Here is a 21,852-nt window from a genome sequence, read left to right as displayed (position 1 = left end):
ATTGTTTACTTTGAAGTGGGCCTATACTGAAGGACCTAAAGAGAAAGTAAAAAATATCCTGTCAACAATGATGCTGCAAACTGTAAATATATATATTTTTTACCACAGTCAGGTAAAGTAACATATGACAGTAGTCAACAATGACATGCAGTACAAATTAAAATAAATCTGAGACAAATAAAAAGGTTTGAAAAAAAATCTGGGGATAAATAAAAATGACAGCATAGAGTATAGGCTACATGTGCAGACTTAGGCAACAGCAAGGTTTGAAAAAAAATCTGGAGATAAAAATGTGTGTATCACAATCCTAGTGTGTGTGTAAAGTATGAAAATGGGTGTATCACAACCGTTATCTGTGTGCAAGATGGGAAGGTGTGTGTAATAGTTCGCAAAAAATTTGAAGTAGAGTCTATGCCTAATATTAGGCAAATCTGCACAGTGGTTTTGTTTACTGTGTGTAGACTTTGTTAACTGTGTGAAAATACAAAATTGAGTGTGTAAGCAATTGGAAAAAACTGTAACATGACACAAATGAGTATGAAAATGTGGAGATGAAGCACATTTATTCATCGTACATCAGTGAAGTGTATATAACATACTTTAAACATGATCCCCTTGAGACAAGGCTCACATTGACCTATTTAAATGGCCCCCACCTCCTCCCGAGGCAAAGCAAAAGTTGTCCAACAGGTATACGATATTCTGTTTCCTCTTTACAGGTGATGTCTTTCTAAAACCCCACGCAAGGACCCACCTGAAGCATTAACTCACCTGAAGATGGCTTTCCTTCTCCACGTTCTCCCCGTTCACCTCCACGACTCGATCCCCGGGTTTCAGCCCGGCCAGCTCGGCTGAGGAACCGGCCTCTACTTTCCGGATGAACTGTCCACCTTTGTTCTTCTCGCCGTGAAGATGGAATCCATACCCTCGTTCTGTTTTGACCAGGTAGCACACCCTGGGTCTCAGCTCGCTCTCCATGCCGGCAAGTCAAAGGCAGCAAACGGGTGCAAGTGATGTGAGAGAATAAACAGGCGCTTGATCCAGAAGCAGCGGGGGGTCACGGACTCTTAATCCAACACGAATCAGGGCTCCTGTGCCCAAAAGATCATCACTGTTACGCATGATTAGTCATCCACAATCGTCCAAAGTGCGGATAAAAAGCAGGCTAAAACTAACGAACGCTTAAGCCACCATGCAAACTAAATCCACCATGCAAACTAAATCCGCGTGGGCATGCATGAGCGCGCAAAGGTATGCGTCAAGTAGAAGTGGAAAACTCAGGGACAGGGGGCAAAACCCCAGCCATGGGAGAGTATTATCAGAGATCAGAGATTAGAAAGCTGCTCCTCAGACGTAAGACTTAATTGTCCTTGTCAGATGGGCGTGTTTCCTGCTGTGTGAGGAGGAGGCGTCAACAACAACACATCCACTTGACGCACAGCCAAGGACGCAGCGCACTCGAACTGAACTCACGCACTACTGTAGCCTACCATATGTACTGTATGTGTGTGTATGAGTGTCTATATATCTATAAATATATATATATATATATATATGTATATATATATATATATATATATATATATATATATATATATGTATATGTATATGTATATATATATATATGTATATGTATATGTATATAGGCCCTGCGATGAGGTGGCGACTTGTCCAGGGTGTACCCCGCCTTCCGCCCGATTGTAGCTGAGATAGGCTCCAGCGCCCCCGCGACCCCAAAGGGAATAAGCGGTAGAAAATGGATGGATGGATGGTATATGTATATATATTTATTTATATATATATGTATATGTGTATATATATATATATATATATATATATATATATATATATATATATTAGGGCTGTAACAACTAATCGATTAAATCGATTAAAATCGATTATAAAAATAGTTGGCGATTAAATTAGTCATCGATTCGTTGGATCTATGCTATGCGCATGCGCAGAGGCTACTTTTTTTTTTTAATAAACCTTTATTTATAAACTGCAACATTTACAAACAGCTGAGAAACAATAATCAAAATAAGTATGGTGTCAGTATGCTGTTTTTTTTTATTTTTTATAAAATACTGGAAAGGATAGATATGGAGTTTGTCTCTTTTACCCGATTATTAATCGATTAATCAAAGAAATAATCGACAGATTAATCGATTATCAAATTAGTTGTTAGTTGCAGCCCTAATATATATATATATATATATATATATATATATATATATATATATATATATATATATATATATTAGAGATGTCGGATAATGGGTTTTTTGCCGATATCCGATATTCCGATATTGTCCAACTCTTAAATACCGATTCCGATATCTACCAATATATACAATCGTGGAATTAACACATTATTATGCCTAATTTTGTTGTGATGCTCCGCTGGATGCATTAAACAATGTAACAAGGTATTCCAAAATAAGAGAACAACTTCAACTTAAGTTATGGAAAAAAATGCCAACATGGCACTGCCATATTTTTTTAAATTATTGAAGTCACAAAGTGCATTTTTTTTTTAACATGCCTCAAAACAGAAGCTTGGAATTTGGGACATGCTCTCCCCTGAGATAATCCTGATACCCACTACAACTATGGGAAATACTATACTTCGACTTTCACAAAGTGCATTATTTTTTATTTTTCTTAAACATGCCTCAAAACAACAGCTACAAAAACAAGGAAGGCACACAGTTTCAGTCCAGAGTATACTAGAGTAATACAGTAAACAATAACATAGTCCTCTTTTAGTGCAAGACTGCCTGGCATACTGGGGCGGCATGGTGTAGTGGGTAGAGCAACCGTGCCAGAAACCTGAGGGTTGCAGGTTCGCTCCCCGCCTCTTACCATCCAAAAATTGCTGCCGTTGTGTCCTTGGGCGGGACACTTCACCCTTTTCCCCCGGTGCTACTCACACCGGTGAATTGAATGATGAATGATAGGTGGTGGTCGGAGGGGCCGTTGGCGCAAATTGCAGCCACGCTTCCGTCAGTCTACCCCAGGGCAGCTGTGGCTATGAAAGTAGCTTACCACCACCAGGTGTGAATGAATGATGGGTTCTACATGTAAAGCGACTTTAGAAAAGCACTATATAAATCCCAGGTATTATTATTATTATTATTATACTGTATAACAGGGAATTATAAACTGGGCTCACATCCACCTTCCGCTTGTATGCATCGTGTATCTCCTTATGATTCTTTAAGAGGTGGGAGATCTAATTGCTCGTATTAAAGGAAGACGTCTTGGTTCCTCCTCGCATAACCAACTTTTTGCAGTCATTGCAAATTGCCAGTTTTTTATCTGTCAGAGACACTTTTAAAATAATCCCAAACCATAGACATGGTGTCATTAGTCAGTCAGTCACCGAGCGAGCTCGCTTGTTAGCCACGGCTACAGCACCGGCAACAACACACTCTTGTTGTTGTTATGCTGCGCTCGCGGCGGTTTGATGAGGACATCAAGCGTCGCCAGTAAACCTCTCATGCTGCAGTCGTCAACTCCTGTGTTGTGTGTGGGAGAGGGAAGAGGGGAGTGGCGAGGGGCTGCTGACTGGGAGACGCAACTGCTCTGTACTTCCCCCTACGTCAGTGTTTTACCGGATATGTACCGCTCAGTACAGCGGCGTTTTAAAAAGTCATTAATTTTACTTTTTGAAACCGATACCGATCATTTCTGATATTACATTTTAAGCATTTATCGGCCGATATTATAGGACATCTCTAATATATATATATATATATATATATATATATATATATATATATCAGTGGCGGGCCGTGTGTTTCCCACCCAGGCCTTCAGTGATGTCCGACTTCAATGGTTATCTCTCAAAATACCATCATTTATGTCACCACATGACCATTGCTGGAGAAATACTATACAGAAAACACATTTACACTGCATTGAATCACATCAACAGTGTACAAAACGGGTTACTTTCTGGCGCATTTAAAAATCAATAAACCCGCATCAGCAATTAAAACATATCTTATGTGGTACTGTCAAAATGAAAATGGCAAAAAAGATATTAAACGTGAAAAAATAAAGAAATATATGAACTCACAATTTGTAGAACCCATTCGACGCCGTATAAGCCAGTGATGCCACTCGTTGTGTGGCGGGCATTTCCCCATTTCATCGCCGGGAGAGCTGAGCTCGCTTCCGGGGTTGGCCGACATCGTCTCAAAAGATGTAGTTTCTCTTTAAATATCCTTCTTGAAAATGGCCTTGCAAATATATGTGTTGTCTTGTCTAATCATAAAAGATGCAGACGAGGCGTGTTGGCTGAGTTCTTAAAGTTTACTCCACAGCGTGCTCATCAATAACATGTCTACATTCAACAACCTAAACGCAGCTACTGCGCATGCTCTTCACTACTGTGGCATGCTGGGTGATGGAGTTTTTATGTTACCTAGCTCATAACATCACAATATACTGTATATCTGCCTTAGGCCCATACTTGCCAACCTTGAAACCTCCGAATTCGGGAGATGGGGGACGTGGGGGGGAAGAGTTAGCGTCCCGGAAGAGTCAGTGCTGCAAGGGGTTATGGGTATTTGTTCTGTTGTGTTTATGTTGTGTTACGGTGCGGATGTTTTCCAGAAATGTGTTTGTCATTCTTGTTTGGTGTGGGTTCACAGTGTGGCGCATATTTGTAACAGTGTTAAAGTTGTTTATACGGCCAGCATCAGTGTGACCTGTATGGCTGTTGATCAGGTATGCCTTGCATTCACTTATGTGTGTGTAAAAGCCGTATATATTATGTGACTGGGCCGGCACGCTATTTGTATGGAGGAAAAGCGGACGCGACGACAGGTTGTAGAGGACGCTAAAGGCAGTGCCTTTAAGGCATGCCCCCAATATTGTTGTCCGGGAGAAATTGGCGAGAATGGTTGCCCCGGGAGATTTTCGGGAGGGGCACTGATATTCGGGAGTCTCCCGGGAAAATCGGGAGGGTTGGCAAGTATGCTTAGGCCATCTAGAAGGCCTTACTGACAACAACTTGTGATCTGATTGGCTATCGCAACTATCTGTCAAATGTTTGTGTCCGTTCACTTGATTCTGAAGGCCTACGGCAGATTTGGTACAGCATGGCAACATAAGCTAGCTGAATTCTGATTGGATAAAAACTATAACCTAAAAACAACAGCGCTGGGAGGAGCATAATATGACATGAAGAGAATATGAATACTTTTAGATATTTAGGGAAAGTAAATTCTAAATTACTTTTATCTTTAATTATGATCATTATTTATGTTAGGCCAGCAGAGAAGGTTTTGGTGGGCCGTCATATATATATATATATATATATACATATATACAGTATATACTGAATAAAAATATAAATGCAACACTTTTGTTTTTGCTCCCAGTTTTTTTCCAAGAAAAAATAAAATTTTGGGGCGAGCTCCGCACTAACTTTCTGCACTTACTTTACTGCATATTCAGTACATGTCATACAGCAGCCAAAAGTAACCTGTTTTGAAAAGGTTTATATTATAATCTATATACCAAATATTATATTGTGAGAATCAATTTCAATAGAGAATCAATTCTGAATCAAATTTTCACCCAAGAATCAGATCGACTCTTGAATTGTTGTATAAGATCAACATTCCCAATGTTCTCCCCCCGGCCCCCAAATTGAATACTGTTGAAAACTGGATATGTATTTATTTGTACAAAACCACTGTTTGACTTGCTGACAACAGCATACTGCAAACAATCACCTGATTATCAAAACAGATGAGTAAAATGAGCTCCACAACAATTTAAAAAAGGTGCATGCAGCTTCTAAACAAATAATCAAACAGAGAAACAAGTGCAACATATCATGGGGGTGACGTGTATCCACCCCTCCTGACCGGGTCTCTAACCTGGGTCCAAGAAATGAGTGTGGGAAAGGCTATAGACACACATGCTCAAATGTTATTTACATTTAAAACATACACATTTTGTTACGATTATAAAATATAAGGGCTATACCAATGTTGAAAAAAATCTACGGTATACATAAAAGGTTTGTCAAAAACAAAAAACTCCTGATCTTGTATACTGTTAATGGGCATCAAATACATTCACGCAGTGTTTCCCCAAAGTAGCAGTGTAAAGAAGTATTTGGGTCATCTTGCTGGGAAACAAACAATGAAATACAGTCTTCAAAGTTTTAGAACCACAGCATTGCGCAACACTAAAGTACCCTCTACTACGGTACATAGCGGGAAAAAATCACGAAGAAGGCAAGTGTGTTTACAAAAAATTCAGTGTATAGTAAGAGCTTTGTTTATAGAAATAATATTTGTGTTTCATCTTGCTGTTCTTCTTTGACTGGCGGAATTAACACGACCCAGCTCTCCACTTGTTGTTTCATCCTTAACCACAGTGTTTTTGTTTGTTCTGAGAGCGGGAGAAGACGAGGTTTGAGCTTTTGTCCGCTTTGCAGGAGAGTTCTGGTGAGCGGAGGGGCAGCTGTGCTGGTTCAGACACACGGAGCACAGAGGGTTAGTTGGAAGGCACACCTGCTGTCCAAAGCCCACCAAAAGCCAATTGATCTCACTCCACAGCTCCCTGCAACAGGAAGCATCAGAACAAGGTGATGAATAGAAATGAATATTTTTTTCTATATTTAATTAAGATAGTAGAATCTTTACGGATCATATTGTGTATGTCAGCATAAATTTTGCACTGCTGTTACCGTGGTAACCACTCTTCCAGGGCCTTGCGTGTCTTTTCTGGGTTCTTGGTGGCCTTCCTGAGCCAGCCAAGTCGGTTTGAGATACGATGCACATGTGTGTCCACGCCTGAGAGAACACAGATGACTAAGAAGGCTGCACACATGGAGGAACTATTACAAATATAAGATTTACTCACATAGGTGCCAGACTTAAAGGGAAACGGCACTTACAGTCGTGGTCAAAAGTTTACATACACTTGTGAAGGACATTATGTCATGGCTGTCTTGAGTTTTCCAATAATTTCTACAACTGGAGCACATACTTGTTGGTCACAAAAAACATTCATGAAGTTTGGTTCTTTTATGAATTTATTATGGGTCTACTGAAAATGTGACCAAATCTGCTGGGTCAAAAGTATACATACAGCAATGTTAATATATGCTTACATGTCCCTTGGCAAGTTTCACTGCAATAAGGCGCTTTTGGCAGCCATCCACGAGTTTCTGGCAAGCTTCTGGTTGAATTTTTGACCACTCCTCTTGACAAAATTGCTGCAGTTCAGCTAAATTTGTTGGTTTTCTGACATGGACTTGTTTCTTCAGCATTGTCCACACGTTTAAGTCATGACTTTGGGAAGGCCATTCTAAAACCTTAATTCTAGCCTGATTTAGCCATTCCTTAACCACTTTTGACGTGTTTGAGGTCCTTGTCCTGTTGGAACACCCAACTGCGCCCAAGACCCAACCTCCGGGCTGATGATTTTAGGTTGTCCTGAAGAATTTGGAGGTCATCCTCCTTTTTCATTGTCCCATTTACTCTCTGTAAAGCACCAGTTCCATTGGCAGCAAAACAGGCCAAGCGCATAATACTACCATCACCATGCTTGATGGTAGGAATGGTGTTCCTGGGATTAAAGGCCTCACCTTTTCTCCTCCAAACATATTGCTGGGTATTGTGGCCAAACAGCTCAATTTTTGTTTAATCTGACCTCAGAACTTTCCTCAAAAAAAGGTCTTATCTTTGTCCATGTGATGTCAGATGAAACAAAAATTGAGCTGTTTGGCCACAATACTCAGCAATATGTTTGGAGGAGAAAAGGGGAGGCCTTTAATCCCAGGAACACCATTGGTAAAAGATCATTCTAGATTATAAATTATGCCTCTGTTGGTCAACTTTGACATTCAACATAGTGGTGGCGAGAAAGACACGAAAAGATGCTTGTTTGCGCCCACCCTTTTTTTTAAATCTGTGTGAAGATTATGATGAATTATTCCTCTAAACTTGAAGATATGAACATCTCATCAGTCGGCATCCCAGTGAGAGCAGATATTATACAGTACGTAATTGTTTTATTAAGTTTTGTAGTTTCTTGTTTAACATTTAGCAATAGTGCTGCTCGCTGGATCTGCTATCACTCAGCTTTTAAAACTTGTAGCTCATCCTCCTTATATTCAGGCTAAAAATTAAAAATAAAAAGTATATATATATATATATATATATATATATATATATATATATATATATATATATATATATATATATATACACACACAGGTAAAAGCCACTAAATTAGAATATTTTGAAAAACTTGATTTATTTCAGTAATTGCATTCAAAAGGTGTAGGTAACTTGTACATTATATTTATTCATTGCACACAGACTGATGCATTCAAATGTTTATTTCATTTAATTTTGATGATTTGAAGTGGCAACAAATGAAAATCCAAAATTCCGTGTGTCACAAAATTAGAATATTACTTAAGACTAATACAAAAAAGGGATTTTTAGAAATGTTGGCCAACTGAAAAGTATGAAAATGAAAAATATGAGCATGTACAATACTCAATACTTGGTTGGAGCTCCTTTTGCCTCAATTACTGCGTTAATGCGGCGTGGCATGGAGTCGATGAGTTTCTGGCACTGCTCAGGTGTTATGAGAGCCCAGGTTGCTCTGATAGTGGCCTTCAACTCTTCTGCGTTTTTGGGTCTGGCATTCTGCATCTTCCTTTTCACAATACCCCACAGATTTTCTATGGGGCTAAGGTCAGGGGAGTTGGCGGGCCAATTTAGAACAGAAATACCATGGTCCGTAAACCAGGCACAGGTAGATTTTGCGCTGTGTGCAGGCGCCAAGTCCTGTTGGAACTTGAAATCTCCATCTCCATAGAGCAGGTCAGCAGCAGGAAGCATGAAGTGCTCTAAAACTTGCTGGTAGACGGCTGTGTTGACCCTGGATCTTAGGAAACAGAGTGGACCGACACCAGCAGATGACATGGCACCCCAAACCATCACTGATGGTGGAAACTTTACACTAGACTTCAGGCAACGTGGATCCTGTGCCTCTCCTGTCTTCCTCCAGACTCTGGGACCTCGATTTCCAAAGGAAATGCAAAATTTGCATGGTTGGGTGATGGTTTGGGGTGCCATGTCATCTGCTGGTGTCGGTCCACTCTGTTTCCTGAGATCCAGGGTCAACGCAGCCGTCTACCAGCAAGTTTTAGAGCACTTCATGCTTCCTGCTGCTGACCTGCTCTATGGAGATGGAGATTTCAAGTTCCAACAGGACTTGGCGCCTGCACACAGCGCAAAATCTACCCGTGCCTGGTTTACGGACCATGGTATTTCTGTTCTAAATTGGCCCGCCAACTCCCCTGACCTTAGCCCCATAGAAAATCTGTGGGGTATTGTGAAAAGGAAGATGCAGAATGCCAGACCCAAAAACGCAGAAGAGTTGAAGGCCACTATCAGAGCAACCTGGGCTCTCATAACACCTGAGCAGTGCCAGAAACTCATCGACTCCATGCCACGCCGCATTAACGCAGTAATTGAGGCAAAAGGAGCTCCAACCAAGTATTGAGTATTGTACATGCTCATATTTTTCATTTTCATACTTTTCAGTTGGCCAACATTTCTAAAAATCCCTTTTTTGTATTAGCCTTAAGTAATATTCTAATTTTGTGACACACGGAATTTTGGATTTTCATTTGTTGCCACTTCAAATCATCAAAATTAAATGAAATAAACATTTGAATGCATCAGTCTGTGTGCAATGAATAAATATAATGTACAAGTTACACCTTTTGAATGCAATTACTGAAATAAATCAAGTTTTTCAAAATATTCTAATTTACTGGCTTTTACCTGTGTATATATATATACAGTATATATATACATATATATATATATATATATTATATAATAATTTGTCCCAAAGTAGTAGTTGTTAGCTCTTATGAAGTCTGCCATGATTTGTAATAGTTGTTGAAGAAAAAAGCCGTATGTATGCTTAAAATGACCAAAATACGTAAATATTGCGTTTTTATGAATGTGCCTGTTACTACATGACATTTATACTTACAGCATTTATATAAAACATTGATGGAGGTGTTTGAATGTTTTAGAGCGCTTTATAGGTGGAGTAGAGTGACTACCATTACCTCCATTGTTAGTTCTTGTCCTACATAAGGATTATGAATGATAGACAAAATATAAAATTCCCCTTCAAAGATACTGTACTATTTGGAGTTTTGAATGTGAACTTACCTTGCATTCCATTTTCATAAAAATCATTCCAGCTTACCAGTGCAGCGCTAATGTAAAATAATAAACCTAAATAAATAATGTATATAAAAATGAAGCATTAGCATGACATCCATTTGTTTCAAGGTTTTAATTTTTTTTTTTTTTTACCAAGAGCCAATGAATCAAAGTGTCAATCATCAGCAGAGTGGATCAAGTGGTTGGTCATGTTGGCACATGGAATGACAGTGAATTTTGAACCAAGATAGTTATTTTTTCATTTTAACAGTGGTATTACTAATATAAGTTATACATATCCAGTACAATATTGTATGGTGGGGGTGTCAAACTCATGTTCACTGGGGCCCACATCGCAGTTATGCCCTCAGTAACAGTGAATAATATATGAATATAAATGTATAAGGATCCACCTCATTATATTATTACACAATTGCCTATACATTTGATTTTTATATTATTTTACATTAAATAAATATGAGATGGGCTCCAGCATTCCCCGCAACCCCACAAGGGACAAGCGGTAGAAAATGGATGGATGGAAAATATATAGATTTTACGGTATAAAATAGCAGCTCCATTGCCAGAATTTTACCAGAATTCACAGTGGTTTTTACAGCATATTACTGTAAATGTAAAAACAGTTTCACTGTTTTTTTAAGGTAAAATTCTGGCAACAACTAGGTTTATTACCCAGTGAATTCTACATTTGTTGTTCTTACAGTGTATTCTGTAAATGGGAAAATGATAATACTGGCTCAGTGCATAGAATTTTGCTGTAAAAAACAAACAAACAAAAAATCGCCTTCAAGTCAATCTGTACCATGAATTAAAAAAAATCCTGAAGGAAATAATGTAAAGTGAATCCAATCCGTGATAAATTATTTCTTATTAATATTTATTAACTTAACTGGTGACGTTTTAAGAGGCATTGTAACATTTCTAACTGTCATTTATGTACAAACAGAAGTTAAACTATATTAATAAAGACATATATTGTAGAGAACCGGAAGGTATTTGCGGAGCGATACTGTCACCTGGTGGTGTATCATTGGTACCTTTGGAATTAGGTGTGTACTGCTTAATGAGTGAATTAACATTAGCATGCCTGTTGTGAGACATTTACAATTATTAACTGTTTTGCTTATATTGTATTGAGCAACCAGCCTCTTCTAAAGAAGATGCACACAACAGCTTGCTGAAGAAAAGCAGACTAAAGACATGAATTACTGGAATTCAGTTAAAATCAATGTATTTGGTTCAAACTCAGATCATTCCTGCCTTTACCTTGATTGTTAAATTTTGAAGAAAGAGACATTGCAGGCATGACATTGCACGGACATGGCATGAAAGACATGGCAGGAAGGATGTGACTGTTAGTTCACAGCACACATATATATTGTAATCACAGTGAGAACAAATGGTTTGTCAAACTTGACTTATGTCTACCCAAACTGGGCTTGAGGCATTGTTCATGTATAGATTTTGACCATATATGGCACAGTTTCCTTGTGACTTCGAGGGGTGTATGCTTACTCTGCCATGTGTGTTTGTCTATATGTAGCTTCAGTATTTGTTCCCCTTAGCAAATTTTGTAGCGAGATAGAAATGTATCCTATCAGGGGCGGAAATTAATCCAGTTTGGCCCTCGATCCAAAGAGTGCTTTGAATCTGGGCCCCCCTGCTTTAGATGCTGACTGACTGAAGTTACACCTCGCTGAGGTCATGCAGTTTGATGGTTTGAACTCCAAAGTTTGAAGCTTGAGGCATATATTTATTTTTTTAAATATGTTCGGTTGAAGCCATTATTGTTTGACTTGTTGTGTTTTAGAAGTTCCATCGTATTTTTCCAGCCTACCCGTTGTTTTTAAGGGGTTACATTTCATGAATGGCTTTGTGTTCTTACCTATACCAGACACCTGGTCCCAGGCAATGTCCATAGCCAGGTGAGCCATCTTGGGTCCAACCCCTGGGAGACATACAAGCCCCTCAACGCTGTCCGGGATGTCCCCTCCAAAGTCCTTCACAAGCATGGCTGCTGTCAGCTTCAGAAACTTGACTTTGTTCTACAGAGTGATGGTGCGACAAAAGAATGCGAGTAGGGGGAAGCATGATTTCGAAACAATAACTTTTAAAGTGTCATTTGTGGTATTACCCTCCAGAAGCCGACTGGGTAGATGAGTTTTCCCAAAGTGTCATCATCAGTAGATAGAAGTTTCTCCGCAGTGCAGCCATGCGTTCGAAGCCTCTGCATAGCAGCCGCCGTCACCTGATCTTTAGTCTGACTGGACAGCATCAGCGACACCAACACCTGGAAACGTCGCACCTGCGTCACACAAAGTGGGCGCTCTTTTAGAAAATCATCACAAGTAACTTTCTAGAGAATATTTCAACACCTACATTAGCTGGAGCCTCTGCGTCGTAGCACTTCTCTGCTCCCATGTGATCTACCGGAGCATCGCGATTGGTCCTCATGTCACGGATGAACCCCAACTGTTTCCTCCAATCAGGAGGTTGCCAGTGTTCTGCCTTTGCTGGCGCTGCACCTTCGTCATACTCCACCTTAATCTGTCTCCGCCTGCGGCCATGTGAAGATGATGGAGGAACGTCCGTTTCTAGTTTTGGCAGAACGGTTGCCAACTGGAAGAGATCCTGGCTTCCATCTGATAAGAGAGAACAAGGAATCACAATAACGCAGTTGTGCATGTATAATGTAAAATGCAGTGGCGGGCCGTGCGTTTCCCACCTAGGCCTTCAGTGATCTCCGACTTCAATGATTACCTCTCAAAATACCATCATTTATGTCACCACATGATCATTGCTGGAGAAATACTATACAGGAACACATTTACGCCCTACTGCGCATTGAATTACATCAACAGTGTACAAAACAGGTTATTTTCTGGCGCATTTAAATATAAATCAAAACGCATCAGCAATTAAAACATGTACCGTAAATTTCTCTGCTTGGCTTATGGAACTTCCGGTCAATAAAGTTTGATTCAAAGTACACACTTCTCAAAGATATATTAACTGCCCTGACCACATGATGGCGACAAATACACATGTAACAATGTTAATTAAATGACAAGCATGACACACTTTAACAACCAAGAGTTAACAACTTTTAGTTGTAACAGAACAGCTACTGTCAACAACTTGTGATCTGATTGGCTATCGCAACTGTCTCTCAACTCTATGTGTTCTCAAATTCATCCGCTAACGATCCCGATGAGTATCCAATCACAGGACGCGTAAATGTCACGTTCGACGTGAGGCCATCTAGAAGGCCTTACTGACAACAACTAGTGATCTGATTTCTTTTCGGGCTCCAGTACTCTGATACCAACAGTTAGAGATGCTACCTCAGTAGAAGCATTTAAGTCCCATCTTAAAACTCATTTGTACACGCTAGCCTTTAAATAGACTCATTTTTAGATCAGTTGATCTGCCGTCTCTTTTCTGCTCTGCCCCCCTCTCCTGCATGGAGAGGTTACTAGGTGAAGTGAAGTGAAGTGAATTATATTTATATAGCGCTTTTCTCTAGTGACTCAAAGCACTTTACATAGTGAAAACCCAATATCTAAGTTACATTTAAACCAGTGTGGGTGGCACTGGGAGCAGGCGGGTAAAGTGTCTTGCTCAAGGACACAACGGCAGTGACTAGGATGGCGGAAGCGGGGATCGAACCTGCAACCCTCAGGTTGATGGCACGGCCACTCTACCAACCGAGCTATACCGTGACCACAGACGACTCGCTAGCTGTTCAAAATCGGGACCTGAGGTGGACCACTCATCTGTGCATCAGTTGATGATGTCTCTGCGCTGCTGACCTGTCTCCACTCAAGATGATGCCCTGCTGGCCCCACTATGGACTGGACTCTCTCACACTATTAACTAGATCCACTATGGACTGGACTCTCACACTATTAACTAGATCCACTCGACATCCATTGCACAGGTCGCCCAGGGGGCGGAGGTCCCCACATCTGCGGTCCCCTCCAAGGTTTCTCATTGTTATCCCATTGGGTTGAGTTTTTCCTTGCCCTGATATGGGATCTGAGCCGAGGATGTCGTTGTGGCTTGTGCAGCCCTTTGAGACACTTGTGATTTAGGGCTATATAAATAAACTTTGATTGGATCAGTGTCAGAGCTTGGTCCGCATTGCCGGCAGTAAGTCGGACACGTTTCCAGTGAGGGTTGGACTCCGCCAAGGCTGCCCTTTGTCACCGATTCTGTTCATAACTTTTATGGACAGAATTTCTAGGCGCAGTCAAGGCGTTGAGGGGATCCGGTTTGGTGGCTGCAGGATTAGGTCTCTGCTTTTTGCAGATGATGTGGTCCTGATGGCTTCATCTGGCCAGGATCTTCAGCTCTCGCTGGATCGGTTTGCAGCCGAGTGTGACGCGACTGGGATGAGAATCAGCACCTCCAAGTCCGAGTCCATGGTTCTCGCCCGGAAAAGGGTGGAATGCCATCTTCGGGTTGGGGAGGAGACCCTGCCCCAAGTGGAGGAGTTCAAGTACCTCGGAGTCTTGTTCACGAGTGAGGGAAGAGTGGATCGTGAGATCGACAGGCGGATCGGTGTGGCATCTTCAGTAATGCGGACGCTGTATCGATCCGTTGTGGTGAAGAAGGAGCTGAGCCGGAAGGCAAAGCTCTCAATTTACCGGTCGATCTACGTTCCCATCCTCACCTATGGTCATGAGCTTTGGGTTATGACCGAAAGGACAAGATCACGGGTACAAGCGGCCGAAATGAGTTTCCTCCGCCGGGTGGCAGGGCTCTCCCTTAGAGATAGGGTGAGAAGCTCTGTCATCCGGGGGGAGCTCAAAGTAAAGCCGCTGCTCCTCCACATCGAGAGGAGCCAGATGAGGTGGTTCGGGCATCTGGTCAGGATGCCACCCGATCGCCTCCCTCGGGAGGTGTTTAGGGCACGTCCGACCGGTAGGAGGCCACGGGGAAGACCCAGGACACGTTGGGAAGACTGTCTCCCGGCTGGCCTGGGAACGCCTCGGGATCCCCCGGGAGGAGCTGGACGAAGTGGCTGGGGAGAGGGAAGTCTGGGCTTCCCTGCTTAGGCTGCTGCCCCCGCGACCCGACCTCGGATAAGCGGAAGAAGATGGATGGATGGATGGATGGATGGTTGATTAAAAAATGGTATCAAAGTGCCAAAATATAAGTGCAACCACACGGTTAGTAAGTTTTAAGAGTAAACAATAATAGAATAAAAATCACTAATGCAGCAAGGGGTCTTTGATGGAAACAAATACCAGGTGTTGATAAGCAGACTCTCGCCTCCTCCTCTTCTATTTTCACAGCATTTACGTTCCTTCGCTTCCTCAGTCCGGATAGGAGAGAGACAGCAGCGGTGGATGTGTCTATCTGCTTACATCTTCGAGTGACAACCGTCCTGTTTTGTGAAAAATACGGAGAAGTCATCCTGAAACGCAACAACATTACACATCCCGGATAGGAAGCATGGCCACGCGGAACCAATGTATTGGTCCTGTTGGGGGGGGGGGCGGAAAAAAAGTTACACCTGTTATCTAATAAGCATAAAATACCACGTTTGAATGAAAAAACATAGATTAATTAATATGCTTACTATTTGCTACGGTGTATGTTTATTAGTAGTTTTTTCAGCAAAAATACAAACTGATAAGCGTCTTTAGCAGTTATAAACTACATTTCCCATGAGTAATTGCGGCAAACGTGTTTTTGCCGGAAGTCTGCCTGTCAGACCGTCGGAGGTGTGGAGGCATAGTGCAGGACTGTGCTTGCAACACAATACGCCTCCAGCAGCGTGCATTTAGGCCTTTTCCGGTCTCTTAGCTGCGGCTGAATGAAACCTACATGCACTCACATCTAACAAGGTGAGAGAAGTGCGATAAGAGGGGAGGAGGAGTTGTGGGTTTAGTTCGCAGTGCCAGTCAAGGAATGCTAGCCAGCAGCAGCAGCGTTAAAGCTAACGGAGCACAGCAGCAGCGCCATTATGTATTTATCCTACTTCTGCTTTTTTTGTAATGTTTAGTCTGCACCGCCATTATGTGTATATCCTACTTCTGCTTTTTTTTGTAATGTTTAGTCTGCACCATGGCCATGTTTTCAAGTCAGGAACTAGTTTGCGACGTGCTGGAGTCGTTTAACTTAAACACATAAGTTGTTTGCGCCCACTGTTCTTCTAATGTGACAAAAGTTTTAAGTGGAAGGGTGAATTATGTTTCCCATCACACGCTAAACATTTGTGTTTAGGTTTTGGCTGGACTTAGTCTGGACTGTCGACGTCTCTTTAACGCAGTGACTACAATTCAGAGGCCCCATATAATCCATTTAAGAAAAATGCTGTCTTCCAGTGGCTAACATGTTGTTCAAATTCTCGCCTGTCATGTTAAAGTTAAAGTACCAATGATTGTCACACACACACACACACACACACACACACACTAGGTGTGGCGAAATTATTCTCTGCATTTGACCCATCACCCTTGATCACTCCCTGGGAGGTGAGGGGAGCAGTGGGCAGCAGCGGTGGCTGCGCCCGGGAATCGTTTTTGGTGATTTAACCCCCAATTCCAACCCTTGATGCTGAGTGTTAAGCAGGGAGGTAATGGGTCCCATTTTTATAGTCTTTGGTATGACTCGGCTGGGGTTTACTTTGAACTCACAACCTACCGATCTCAGGGCGGACACTCTAACCACTAGGCCAGTGGTTCTCAAATGGGGGTACGCGTACCCCTGGGGGTACTTGAAGGTATGCCTTGGGGTACGTGAGATTTAAAAAAAAAATATTCTAAAAATAGCAACAATTCAAAAATCCTTTATAAATATATTTATTGAATAATACTTCAACAAAATATGAATGTAAGTTCATAAACTGAACATCAAATCAAGTAGGCTACTCAATTCATTACAATGCAACAATGCAATATTCAGTGTTGACAGTTAGATTTTTTGTGGACATGTTCCATAAATATTGATGTTAAAGATTTTTTTTTTTGTGAAGAAATGTTTAGAATTAAGTTCATGAATCCAGATGGATCTCTATTACAATCCCCAAAGAGGGCACTTTAAGTTGATGATTACTTCTATGTGTAGAAATCTTTATTTATAATTGAATCACTTGTTTATTTTTCAACAAGTTTTTTATTATTTTTGTATCTTTTTCCACTACAAATGAGCAATATTTTGCACTGTTATACAATATAATAAATCAGAAACTGATAACATAGTGCTGTATTTTACTTCTTTATCTCTTTTTTTCAACCAAAAATGTTTTGCTCTGATTAGGGGGTACTTGAATTAAAAAAAATTTCACAGGGGGTACATCACTGAAAAAAGGTTGAGTACCACTGCACTAGGCCACTGAGTAGGTTGATGTGGTTAAAAAGTGTGCTGCAAAACAGAGGATGTTAAGCAAGCCAATGTCATTTCACTTTGTCTTTACACAGGCTTCCATTCTCGCCTGTCCAAGACAAAAGGCTTGGCCATGAATAAACAACCAAGCAAGGAGAGTTTGAAGGACAAGGTGAAGGGGATCTTTGGACTGGGACCCCCACGTCCTCCCAGCAAACAGAGTGACCACAAGCCATCTGAGTTCATCATTACAACTGATATCATCAAGGTACAGTGCCCTCCAAAAGTATTGGAACAGTGAGTCCAATTTGTTTATTTTTGTTGTAGACTGAAAACATTTGGGTTTGATATCAAAAGATGAATATGTATGAGCCCCTAAAGGGACATTGAGGGAAAAAAATGTTTTGCGAGATATCGCAAAAGGTGTTATCTTCTAAGTTGTGTATCAGATCCAGGTGTAGATACCTGGAAATAAAAGCTGATATGTTGCAAAGGGGTTAGTGCGTCTGCCTCACAATACAAAGGTCCTGAGTAGTCGTGAGTTCAATCCCGGCCTTGGGATCTTTCTGTGTGGAGTTTGTATGTTCTCCCCGTGACTTCGTGGGTTCCCTCCGGGTACTCCGGCTTCCTCCCACCTCCAAAGACATGCATCTGGGGATAGTTTGATTGGCAACACTAAAAAGTGGCCCTAGTGTGTGAATGTGAGTGTGAATGTTGTCTGTCTATGTGTGTTGGCCCTGTGATGAGGGGGCGACTTGTCCAGGGTGTACCCCGCCTTCCGCCCGATTGTAGCTGATATAGGCTCCAGCGCCCCCCGCGACCCTGAAGGGAATAAGCGGTAGAAAATGGATGGATGGATGTTGATCTCTTGTCCCATATTTACGGAGCCCCTAAGGCAGTGGTTCTTAACCTTGTTGGAGGTACCGAACCCCACCAGTTTCATATGCGCATTCACCGAACCCTTCTTTTTTCAAATTCAAGAAAAAGTCATATATTTTTTTACTGGTTCACAAAATGAACCGCGCATGAACATCACCTTGTTCAAAGAACAAAACCAACACAGTGCATGAACTCACAACAAATTACACACCTTACACACATTGCCATGAATTGATTAACGTGGACCCCGACTTAAACAAGTTGAAAAACTTATTCGGGTGTTACCATTTAGTGGTCAATTGTACGGAATATGTACTGTACTTTGTAAACTGTACTGTGTATCCTCTTCCTTTGCAATCTGCTAGTAAAAGTTTCAATCGATCAATCAACCTGAAAATCAGATGGAAAATTAGAGGGAACATTGTTTGGGGGTATCCATAATACGCTGATAGGGAGAAGTTTTTATTTACACGATAAGTCGGGGGTGTCTTTACCTCCGAACCCCTGAGGCCGACTCACCGAACCCCTAGGGTTCGATCGAACCCAGGTTAAGAACCACTGCCCTAAAGGGACATGGATGTTTTGCGAGATCTCGCAATACTTCTTGCGAGATCTTGCAAAAGGTTTTTTTCCTATGTCAGTGAACCGGAAGTAAAACAGACACAGCGATGGAGGAGCCTACCCATCATACGTGGAAGAAGTTTATTGATTTCGATTTTAGTATTGGCCTAACATACAAAGACATCAAATAGTATTATGGTCCCACAACAGAGCACAGATGATGGGTAGGCTCCCGCATGCTCCCACCCCTCCATTGCTGTCTGTTTTACTTCCGGTTCACTGACATAGGAAAAAAACCTTTTGCAAGATTTCGCAAAAAGTATTGCGAGATCTCGCAAACAATCCATGTCCCTTTAGGGTCTCCGTAAATATGGGACAATAGATCAACATATCAGCTTTTATTTCCAGGTATCTACACCTAGATCTGATACACAACTTAGAATATAGCACCTTTTGTTTGAACCTACCCATTTTTCATGAAAGCAAAAGTATTGGAAAATGTGACTGACAGGTGTGTTTTGTTGCCCAGGTGTCTCCCAATTACATTGATTATTCAAACAATAAATAGCACTGCATGTCTGAGCTCAGTTTCAGATTGGGTAGGATAGGTTTTGCCTGTGCAGACGGCATTTAGAGGTGGAACCAACATGAAAACCAGAGAGTGGTCTATAGGTGAAAAAGAAGCAATTGTGAATCTGAGAGAAGATGGATAATCAATCAGAGCCATTGCACAAACATTGGCCATAGCCAGTACAACCATTTGGAATGTCCTGAAGAAGAAAGAAACCACTGGTGTACTAAGCAATAGCTGTGGAACAGGTAGACCAAGGAAAACATCAGCAGTTGATGTCAGAAACATTGTGAGAGCTATAAAGAAAGTCCCTAAAACAACTGTTAGTGACATCAGCAACAACCTCCAGAGGGTAGGAGTGAAGGTATCACAATCTACTGTTCACAGAAGACTTCATGAACAGAAGTACAGAAGCTACACCAGAAGCAAACCGCTCATTAGCAAGAAGAATAGGAAGGCCAGGCTGGAATTTGCCAAAAGGTACAGAGATGAGCCTAAAAAATTCAGGGAAAAAGTTTTATGGACTGATGAGACAAAGATTAACTTCTTCCAAAGTAATGGAAAGGCAAATGTTTGGAGAAAGAAAGGATCTGCTCATGATCCCATACATACAAGCTCATCTGTGAAACACGACGTAGGTAATGTCATGGCTTGGGCTTGCATAGCTTCTTCTGGGACGGGCTCTTTCATCTTCATTGATGATGTAACACATGATGGCAGCAGCAAAATGAACTCAGAAGTCTACAGAAACATTTTGTCTGCTAACTTAAAGAAAGATGCAACCAAACTGATTGGAAGATCCTTCATAACGCAGCAAGATAACAACCAAAACAACAAAGGAGTTCATCAGAGGAAAGAAGTGGAAGGTTTTAGACTGGCCAAGTCAGCCTCCAGACTTAAACCCAATAGAGCATGCATTTTACCTGCTGAAGAGGAGACTGAAGCGAGTAACCCCCCAAAACAAACAACTGAAAGAGGCTGTGGTGAAAGCCTGGAAAAGCATCACAAAAGAAGAATGCAAAAGTTTGGTGATGTCAATGGGTCACAGGCTTGATGTACTTATTGAAAGCAAAGGATTTGTAACTAAATATTAAGTCTTATTCACTTTAATCTATTTTAGGTTTATATAGTCGTGAGTTCAATCCCGGCCTCGGGATCTTTCTGTGTGGAGTTTGCATGTTCTCCCTGTGACTGCGTGGGTTCCCTCCGGGTACTCCGGCTTCCTCCCACCTCCAAAGACATGCACCTGGGGATAGGTTGATTGGCAACACTAAATTGGCCCTAGTGTATGAATGTGAGTGTGAATGTTGTCTGTCTATCTGTGTTGGCCCTGCGATGAGGTGGCGACTTGTCCAGGGTGTACCCCGCCTTCCGCCCGATTGTAGCTGAGATAGGCTTCAGCGCCCCCCGTGACCCCGAAGGGAATAAGCGGTAGAAAATGGATGGATGGATGGATGTTCCGATTCTTTTGCTCACCTAAAAATGTTGTGTTCCATTACAAAGAATGCTATCTTCTAAGTTGTGTATCAGATCCAGATGTAAATACCTGGAAATAAAACCTGAAATGTTGATCTCTTGTCTCATATTCATCTTTTGATGTCAAACCCAAATGTTTTCAGTCTACAACAAAAAAAAAGGAATTGGCCTCACTGTTCAAATACTTTTGGAGGGCACTGTAGATTTAATACAAATATTGTAGCACCACCCCTCGTACTGTATGTGAAATCTTCCTCTGCCCTTTTTTAGGAGCTCCACCCAGAATGTGGACTAAGTAACCGTATTCGCACAATGAATCATGTTTGTGATCTTGCCAAAACCAAAAGATTTGAGGAGGTAAGTATGTTCATAACGTGTGTGACGTGTGATGCATACTTGTGTTCAAAACGATGTATGTTTCCCAGCATGCGGTAGATGCAGTGTGGAAAGCTGTGGACGACATGCTATCACAGGAACAGCCACCAGAAGCCAGACATGCTGTCCTGCAGCTACTCAGGGCCATTATACAAGGACAGGTAGATCCATGAAACCTAAACAAATATATTCAACATTTCAGAGACTTGATGAAAAAAAAAAATCATGTTCTTCGGAAGGGTGAGCGGCTCGGGCCCCTGAGAGCATACTTTTTCAGGGTGATCAGAGACTATCAACCCTGCAATGAAGACCTTTCTGATAGACTAGAAGTCTTTAAGGCTTTAACTGAGAATGGGAAGGACATCACATACCTTGAGGAGGACATAGGTGAATCTTTCAAAG

At 41.4% G+C, this 21,852-nt stretch overlaps 3 protein-coding genes across 6 annotated transcripts in view; 1 reads left to right on the top strand and 2 right to left on the bottom strand.

Annotated features, from left to right (window-relative positions):
* nherf2 (NHERF family PDZ scaffold protein 2) overlaps nt 1–978 on the bottom strand; it is a 31,389-nt gene extending 30,411 nt beyond the window's left edge. The window contains exon 1 of the mRNA XM_061988157.2: nt 772–978. Coding sequence (XP_061844141.2) covers nt 772–978 — 207 coding nt within the window. The remainder of the gene's footprint in view (nt 1–771) is intronic.
* A 4,710-nt stretch (nt 979–5,688) lies between these two features.
* Nucleotides 5,689–21,771, bottom strand: nthl1 (nth-like DNA glycosylase 1). 2 transcript variants are annotated; one of them, XM_061988159.2, is made up of 7 exons: nt 21,472–21,771; nt 15,506–15,645; nt 12,633–12,895; nt 12,388–12,558; nt 12,139–12,298; nt 6,716–6,821; nt 5,689–6,588 (listed from the first exon to the last, which is right to left on the bottom strand). In XM_061988159.2, exons 1-7 carry the CDS (start codon nt 21,501–21,503, stop codon nt 6,327–6,329), a joined length of 1,134 nt encoding a protein of 377 aa, XP_061844143.2. In that variant the 5' UTR covers nt 21,504–21,771; the 3' UTR covers nt 5,689–6,326. The 2 variants fall into 2 exon arrangements, with proteins under 2 accessions (XP_061844143.2, XP_061844142.2); XM_061988158.2 differs by lacking the exon at nt 21,472–21,771 and having other exon boundaries at nt 15,506–15,879.
* The window catches only part of tsc2 (TSC complex subunit 2), a 39,829-nt gene continuing 33,929 nt past the window's right edge, over nt 15,953–21,852 (top strand). For all 3 annotated transcript variants that reach the window (XM_061988154.2, XM_061988152.2, XM_061988153.2), the window contains exons 1-5: nt 15,953–16,108; nt 17,684–17,856; nt 21,346–21,432; nt 21,501–21,611; nt 21,690–21,837. In XM_061988154.2, coding sequence (XP_061844138.1) covers nt 17,722–17,856; nt 21,346–21,432; nt 21,501–21,611; nt 21,690–21,837 — 481 coding nt within the window. In that variant the 5' untranslated portion in view covers nt 15,953–16,108; nt 17,684–17,721. The remainder of the gene's footprint in view (nt 16,109–17,683; nt 17,857–21,345; nt 21,433–21,500; nt 21,612–21,689; nt 21,838–21,852) is intronic.

This window comes from Nerophis lumbriciformis, linkage group LG27 (genome assembly GCF_033978685.3).
Source record: "Nerophis lumbriciformis linkage group LG27, RoL_Nlum_v2.1, whole genome shotgun sequence".
Lineage (NCBI taxonomy): Eukaryota > Metazoa > Chordata > Actinopteri > Syngnathiformes > Syngnathidae > Nerophis > Nerophis lumbriciformis.
This window is presented reverse-complemented; position numbering and strand designations above follow the sequence as displayed.

Bases quoted from the DNA above. Each gene is read 5' to 3' on its own strand.
- nthl1 (XM_061988158.2), bottom strand. From the start codon at position 15,692: ATGTTGTTGCGTTTCAGGATGACTTCTCCGTATTTTTCACAAAACAGG. The intron at 12,896-15,505 runs GTATTTGTTTCC...CTCTCTTATCAG, and splicing joins AGTCTGCTTATCAACACCTG to ATGGAAGCCAGGATCTCTTC. The intron at 12,299-12,387 runs GTAATACCACAA...ATCACTCTGTAG, and splicing joins ACCCAGTCGGCTTCTGGAGG to AACAAAGTCAAGTTTCTGAA.